This window comes from Cherax quadricarinatus, unplaced genomic scaffold (genome assembly GCF_038502225.1).
Source record: "Cherax quadricarinatus isolate ZL_2023a unplaced genomic scaffold, ASM3850222v1 Contig6670, whole genome shotgun sequence".
Taxonomy (NCBI): domain Eukaryota; kingdom Metazoa; phylum Arthropoda; class Malacostraca; order Decapoda; family Parastacidae; genus Cherax; species Cherax quadricarinatus.
The window spans coordinates 1-8,210 of record NW_027201696.1 but is presented as its reverse complement, the minus strand read 5'-3'; the positions used below and the strand labels follow the sequence as shown (position 1 = coordinate 8,210).

General features: G+C 41.3%; 1 protein-coding gene across 1 annotated transcript; it reads right to left on the bottom strand.

Annotated features, from left to right (window-relative positions):
• Positions 1–908: 908 nt before the first annotated feature.
• LOC138852291 (uncharacterized) lies at positions 909–6,770 on the bottom strand (the record flags this gene model as incomplete). The annotated part of the gene is made up of 2 exons (XM_070082066.1): positions 6,165–6,770; positions 909–1,051 (listed from the first exon to the last, which is right to left on the bottom strand). Coding segments are annotated over exons 1-2 (399 nt in total), but the record flags the coding sequence as incomplete, so codon positions are not given.
• Between the last annotated feature and the right edge of the window lie 1,440 nt (positions 6,771–8,210).

The following is an 8,210-nucleotide window of genomic DNA, read 5'->3' as shown; positions in this document are numbered from 1 at the left end:
CTCCCTCCCTTTCCTATTTTCCTTCGTTGGTCACTCCAACTTCATCGTATCTTTTATCTCTTGTCTTTCTCTGTCTCTTCCTTCATTTCCTTTTCTTTCTCATATGTCTTTCGTTGCCTATCCAACTTTCTTCATCTTCCGTCTCTCTATAAATCTTCACCTTCATCTCTACTTACCCCCCCCCCCTCCTCTCTCTCTCTCTCTCTCTCTCTCTCTCTCTCTCTCTCTCTCTATCTATCTATCTATCTATCTATCTATCTATCTATCTATCTCTCCTTTGCTATAGCGAAAAGTCTTTTACTTCAACAATTTCAGCTGAGACAATTTAACACACCATCTGGGAGACGTTAATATGTGTAGTGAGTTCGAACGAGTCCTTCCTCTTAGCTGTGCCTCTTCTCCCTATTCTCCAGCCTCTCTCCCTGCTCCGGGAACGGGCCGAGGGATCGCTAAGCCCCCAGTGATATCCCTCTTCCTCTCTCCCCTCCCCGTCATTAATTAATGTTAGTTCTAACAGCAGCCACCAAGGGACATCACCCAAGTTAACGCAGAACTTTGTTTCGTAATGATACGGAAGTGAAGTATTTTTGTCTTCACTCCTTCGAATTTACAGGCTAAGAGCTGTTGCCTTACCTCAGCTCTGTTGTCATCCTACTTTAGCTCATTTAAAAACTATGAGCTGTTATCCTACCTTAGCTCCCAGGATTAAAGCTGGGAGTTTCTACGCCAGGAAGCGACCCATAACAGTCGCCAAACACCCAGATACCTATTTACTGAGAGGTGAATAGGGACAGCAGGTGTAAGGTGATTAACACCCAGGTACCTACTTACTGATAGGTTGACAGGGATAATGTGTGTAAGGTGACTAACACTTAGGAGGTGTTGGAGGATATGAGGAAGTGACTCACCTGATACTCTGAGGGAGAAGTGGAGGGATTGTTGGAGGACATGGTGTTGAGGGATAGGAAGACCTCGCTGGGTTGTACACCTGGAGTGGAGGCTGGAGTGGCTCCGAAGTTCCCCAGAGATGCAGTTTTGGAGGAGCAAGGCGCTGACGGGGAGAGAAACACGAGTGAGCAACATCACTAGTGCTGGATACCAGGGCTTACTATACCCACACTGCTGAAGAACAGCCAATACATACCTACAAGATTTCCAGCACCTGGAAGAGAGCTCAGTACCTGGAAGAGAATTCAGTACATGGAATAATATTTGCACATCTTATTGACATTCCAGAACTTAGATCCCCGGAATTATAAAATAACTCAATTTACTATATTCTTGGTATATTGCAATTTATTTTCACAAAATTGAGTTAGCTGTTTTAACTTTCAAGGTTTAATTAATAAGATATTACAAGATCTCCAATAGAAAAAAGTCACTTAGTCTGACTTTTTTTATTTATCCTGGGTAGTTTACACTATGCATGATAATTGCATACACGTGTACCTGTGTCTAAATAAACTTACTTAAATACTTTTTACGAGGGCGGAAAGTGCAGCAGACGCTGTAAAATATACCCACTGAAACACAGTTTAAACTGTACAGAAACATTTGACTCGTGACTCTTTAGCACTTTTCCTGCGGATACAAAAGTAGCTTTTGCGATAACGTTTCGCCCTGTATGGAGCTTAATCTCCACAGCGCCTTGCCTATAAAGAGCGAAGCGTTAACACAAGAATAGCGTGCTCTACATATGGGTTCTTACTTGTTACAACAACAACAACAACAACAACAACAACAATAGCATTTGTGAATTCAAATCTCGGGTAATAAATTTACTGCATTAACATATTGTACATGCTAAAACAGACATAAATTACGACATATTATCTCATAGATACTTGTGCAACACTTGGGTATCTTTATTGTGAAGACGTTTCGCCAATCAATACCTTATGAATCCAGTACAGAGAATAAACGATGGAAGACGTCAAGACGTGATCAGTGCCTCGGTCTTTAAAGATGATCAGTGCCTCGGTCTATAAAGAAGGTGATCAGTACCTCGGTCTATAAAGGTGATCAGTGCCTCGGTCTATAAAGAAGGTGATCAGTGCCTCGGTCTATAAAGAAGGTGATCAGTACCTCGGTCTATAAAGGTGATCAGTGTCTCGGTCTTTAAAGAAGGTGATCAGTGCCTCGGTCTATAAAGAAGGTCTCGGTCTATAAAGGTGATCAGTGTCTCGGTCTTTAAAGAAGGTGATCAGTGCCTCGGTCTATAAAGGTGATCAGTGTCTCGGTCTTTAAAGAAGGTGATCAGTGCCTCGGTCTATAAAGGTGATCAGTGTCTCGGTCTATAAAGAAGGTGACCAGTGTCTCGGTCTTTAAAGAAGGTGATCAGTGTATCGGTCTATAAAGAAGGTGATCAGCGCCTCGGTCTATAAAGGTGATCAGTCCCACGGTCTTGATAACTCTGAGTGCTTGCACACTGCCTCTCAAGATTAAGATACATGTGCAACAGTGGGTATCTTTATTGATGAAAAGTTTCGCCTACACAGTAGGCGTCTTCAGTCAAATACAAAGGGAACAGTAATAATGAGATAAAGATGATATCCTCAGTCTATCAACCTTGGAGAAAAAGTATTTGAGGTGGACAGTCCCTCAGCCTGGAGAAGAGTTCATCTCTATTTTTAACGACACTTCTCAGGTACTGACCGCCATAACCTACCTCCTCACGTCTTCCACTATTTATTCTCTGTATTGGATTCATAATGTCACTGGTGGGTGAAACGTTTCCACAGTAAAGATGTCTTAGATACGATGTAAATGGTTTAGAAAATCGACAAGTTGATGAGACACATGTGCAATATTTAGGAATCCTTATTACAGCAACGTTTCGTCAGCCAGTGGCTTTCTCAGTCCTTTACAGATGAGTTTGAAGTAATCAGTCCCTCAGCCCGGAGTCGATGTGTTCAGTCCATCAATATTGATAGCACTTTTCTCAAGATAGATAGACTGAAGTCATCGACTCCAGGCTGAGGGACTGATTACCTTAACCTCTTTTTCATATTCCTCCGTTTTTCTCAGTAGTGGACTGAAGAAGCCCCTGGCTGGCGAAACGTTTCTGTCATTAAGATTTCCAGATGTTACACATGTCTAGTTCATCTGTTTGTGTGTCACTGCTTCTCGTATCTCCAATTTTAGTCTTCTCTGTATTAGACTGAAGAAGCGATTTTAGAGTTTTCTTTGATTACTCACCAACATCAATTCGCAACATCGATACAGTCACACACGGCATACATTACCCCAGCACACACACACACACACACACACACACACACACACACACACACACACACACACACACACACACACACACACACACACAAAGGAAATACACATATGCACAAATCAGGAAAAGGGTGGAGTTTGAACCCATGGCAAGTGAGTCCTAAAATTCAGAGTCCGGTGAGTTAACCACTCAGGGTTCAGAACCCCACCCGTTCCATGATTTATTTGCAATAGTGTAGTTACAGTTTTGTTAGTCACCTGTACATACACGAACCTTTCCAAAACACATGCAAATGTAACATGTCTGCCGGTACAAGAAGGCTATGGTGTTGTGTTACTCACTGCTTGTGTTCAGGTGAGTGAATGAGTGATGAGGCTACAGTCACTGATTAAGCATGATACAAAACAGTTACAGGGAGAGTTGAGTAGCTCTAGGCATTTCACGTTGCAGTCAACACAACAGGAGCTTGCAATGTTGCAGGAATGAGTAGGAAGTCCCAGCGGATTTATTTGTTCAGGGGAACAATTCTACCTCGAGCTAGAATCGTCCCCCTGAATATATCTGCTGGGACTTCCTCCTCATTTCTGCATCATTGCAAGTTCTTGATGTGTTGATTGCAACACGAAAGACCTAGAGCTATCATTCAATTCCTCCTGTGGTTATTTTTGCATCTTGTATCGCTTCTTCGCGATAATTGCATCACTGATTAAATAAACGATTTTTTTACAGGCTAAGAGCTGTTAGTCTACCTCAGTTTATTTCAAAGTCCAGAAATATCTGAGGTATTATACCACCCCCAGGATGCCACCCACACCAGTCGACTAACACCCAGATACCTACCTACTTCTAGGTGAACGGGGACAGCAAGTGTCAGAAAACATGACCAGAGGTCATTAACACAAATCATTACGTAAATCGGATACAGTCAAGCCGAAATGCAATAATTCCTAGGAGAGAAAATTAAATTGTTATTGTTATAATCATTTTAAGTGGTAAACCGGAGAGGATCATATAGCGTTGCAGGGAGGGTTGTGAGAGAGCAGGGAGACAAAAGTTGGTCTTCAGTGTATGTGCAGTGAAGAGTAGCAATTCTGATGCTAAGTGGGATCGTCACCCTTGCATTGGTAGTCTCACACGTTACTTGAGTGATTTATGAAATCTCTGTCACTGATCACAGACACATCTCACAGCCTACTCGTACTCAGGCAAATCAGTCAGTTGTGCAAGAAAGGTATAAAATACCGACAATATGAAAGTTAAGACACATGTGCAACATCTGGAAATCTTTATTGTAGACGTTTCGCCATCCAGTGGCTTTATCAATACAGATTCTAGGACATAATAAGAAGACAGTAGAACTATATACAAAAGATGAGGTAATCAGTCCCTCAGCCTTGGAGTTAGTGTTCACAGCATCGTGGTGGAGGAGAATCTGGAGCAAAGGCAAGAAGACTGGCGGTTATATAGGCGTCAGTGGATAGGGACGGGCAGCAGACGAGGGCAAAGTCACTGGTAGGCGGGATTCCCCAGTGGAAGTAGGTCCTTCCCAAAGAGATGGGTTAGTTGCAGCAGCCGTGAAGAAGGTCTTGTAGATGTCCTCTGAACCAAGATGGCGAAACGTCTACAATAAAGATTTCCAGATGTTGCACATGTGTCTTAACTTTCAAATCAGTCAGTCATTCGTGAAGCCTATCGCTGATCACAGACACATCTCGCAGCCTACTCGTACTCAGGCAAGTCAGCCAGTCATTCGTGTAGCCTCCATCACTGATCATACAGAAAAACTTTGCACAAACTTGTGAATGTTTTTGATGTTCACTGAAGAGAACTTGGCTCCTTCATTAAGTAACCTCGGGACTGCTTCTCATTGATGACTCACTTCAAGTCTCAGTAAGCAGCTTGATCATGTGAATATGCCTCAGTTGGCAGCCAGGTCAATAATCTTCAGCATTACACTTGACTAGTCCAAAGTGTGTTGGTAGGCATTTTAACCGGGTCAATAAACTGTATTTTTAAGATTTAAGGCGGTTTCACTCGATCCTGGAAACTCTCTCTCTCTCTCTCTCTCTCTCTCTCTCTCTCTCTCTCTCTCTCTCTCTCTCTCTCTTACTTCCCGTTCAAGAAAAATGGGAAGTAACAAGTACACTATAATGTCATTGATGTCAGCTGGATCTGCGTAAGTTGTATCATGTATTTCAATAAATTAAGATTATTATTATTAGCAGTATTATCATCATCATCAATGGCGACAAGTTAAAGAATAAGACACATGTGCAACACTTGCATTCCAAAGAACTGCACATGTGTCTTTCTCGTCACCACAGCTACATACAACTGGCGTCTCCTTTTAGGTTGAAAATGGTGCAGCTGTGTCGTTGGCTGGCCGCGCCAGCGTCAAGGGAAACATTAATCTTGCATGTTTGTGTATGAGGTTTAGAAATGGGATTTACATCCGTTGTTGTTCTCAGCGGGAAGTAACACACATCCAGTGCTGCTCGAGCTGCCGCCCAAAATAACCTGACTAGACTTATAGCCATTTAGTTCATTCAGGCATTGAAAGGTAATTTTTTAAATTCTTGCAAGTCTAAGTCTTGTGTAAGTCAGTAATTAAAGTTAGCTTTATAATTTTTTTTGCTTAAGTATTATCTAAGTCATTTGTTATATTTTTATTTAGGTTTAGCTACGTAACATACAAATATTCATTTTTTTAATGATGGTGAGGGTGGACAGATTTTATGGGCACATAAAAAACATATGCAGATTTATTCCATAGGACAACTCATTAAAGTCAAAAAAATTTATTTATTCATTCAAAATATACATCTGTACTGGGTGACTCCTTAAATTGTGAGAAAAAACTCAGTATATTAAAAATACTTTGCCATTCGCAAATTAATTTCGAGAAGAGAAAAGGTTACAATACTGGACTTACCGGAAGGGTTCCGGTTCATGGCTCTCCGCCGCACGAAGCAGGCGATGATGGAGATATTGAGGACGAGGAGAGCCGCCCCCGTCAGTGTCATGATAAGCAGAATAAGACGAGGTACCCTGGAGGAGCCCTGGCTGGTGTTACCCTCGTCACTGCCTCCGTCAGGAGTCTCTCCATCGCTCCCTCCCGGCAGCCCGCTCGTGGCCACCGCCAGACCTTGTAGACTTGTAGGTCCGTCGTTCTTGCCTGTAGCAGCCATACAGGAGTTAGTTCCTTCATGGAAGGCTTCCTTGATGCTGCTGAAGGGCTCGTGATCCAAAGAATTTAGATGGAAATAGACACGAATGTACACAGTGGTAAACAAATTTAGGAGGGTAAGTAGAAGGAAATTTAAAGTGTTGCAAAGAGTTAGGTGATGGAAATTATCAAAAAAAGATCTAGGTTATGAAAGACTGAATATCAGACTGGAAGGAGGGAGTGTGGAGGAACTAAATGTATTTAAGACGTTTCGGTCCTGGGACTCTAACCACGTCAGACACGTGACCGAAACATCTTCGGTAAATAACAAATAAAGGTACAATACCGTGACTGGAACGATACACAAATAACCTGCACATAAAAGAGAGAAGCTTATGACGACGCTTCGGTCCGCCTTGGACCATTTACAAAGTCATGGTCCAAGTCGGACCGAAACGTCGTCGTAAGCTTCTCTCTTTTATGTGCGGGTTATTTGTGTATCTTCAGTAAAGGTGTACGCAATAAATATTTTCTTCACCATTTCCTCTTAGTTCACAATTATTGCCTTCTAGCTAGCAAGAATTAAAGTAACTTTTCCCTGCCCTTGTCTGTATCAAACTTAATTACCTCCACGACTCACAAAATTGTAATAACACCACTGCAAACAGACCATGGAACGGGTGGGATTCGAACCTATGATTCAAACCCCCACCCGTGCCGTGGTTTGATTGCTTCCCTTTCCTAAGTGTTGCATGACCCCCTAAGAGTCTAACGCTCCCCATCAATAACAATAATGTGGTGCCAAAAAAAAAATTCAACTTACGAAGACACAATAAATCTCTTATATATAAATGTTATTGGAATAGTTTAAATATTATGAGACGCAACTCTACGAGGGGTGCCTTGATATGGCTAATTTAGGGCTCTTGATCCAAGGAATTGGCGGCACTACGAATCAAACGTGATTACCTAACATTCCCCAAACGCTGTGTATCCCTTAAGGAATTAGCCTTTCCATTTACATAATAATAATAATAATAATAATAATAATAATAATAAACAGTAATATAAGTTCTTTTCAAATAATATTTTTCAGTGTCACTACATTTAAGGTGAATAATACTGACATCTTGATGTATGAGACACATATGTAACACCTGGGATGTGTGTGTTGAGAAGACGTTTCGCCAGTCAGTGGCTAATTCAGTACAGAGATCTCTGTACTGAATCAGATATTAGCTGGTGAAACTTCTTCACATTAAAGATACCCAGGTTTTGCACATGTGTCTTATTAAAGAATAAGAAGACACAATACCGTGACTGGAACAACACACATGTACACAACCCGCACATAGGAGAGAGAAGCTTCTATGTCCTATGTACGGGTTAATTATGTGTGTTATTGCTCACTGTATAGTGTATTGACCAGTTACCAACGTTTTTACGAGATAATTTATTCATATGGAATAAATGTTGATGGTGATTTGTTGTCAGAAAGAAAAATGGGATGCTCCCCTCCCCCCGACACGAATGTTATTTGATGACCTGATGGCTTCCTCTGGCTTACTGCCCAGGAAAATAATACATATCACATCGGAATATGTATTTCATGGGGTTTTCTGCCATATTTAAAAAACAGAGAGAGAGAGAGAGAGAGAGAGAGAGAGAGAGTGGATGGAGAGAGTAGAGAGAGGTAAGTTAATAGAGAAGGACCATAAACTAATAGAAAAATATATCTGGATACATATAATATATCACAATTCACAAAATAATATAATATAACATGACTCATAAAGTAATATATCTTTATTC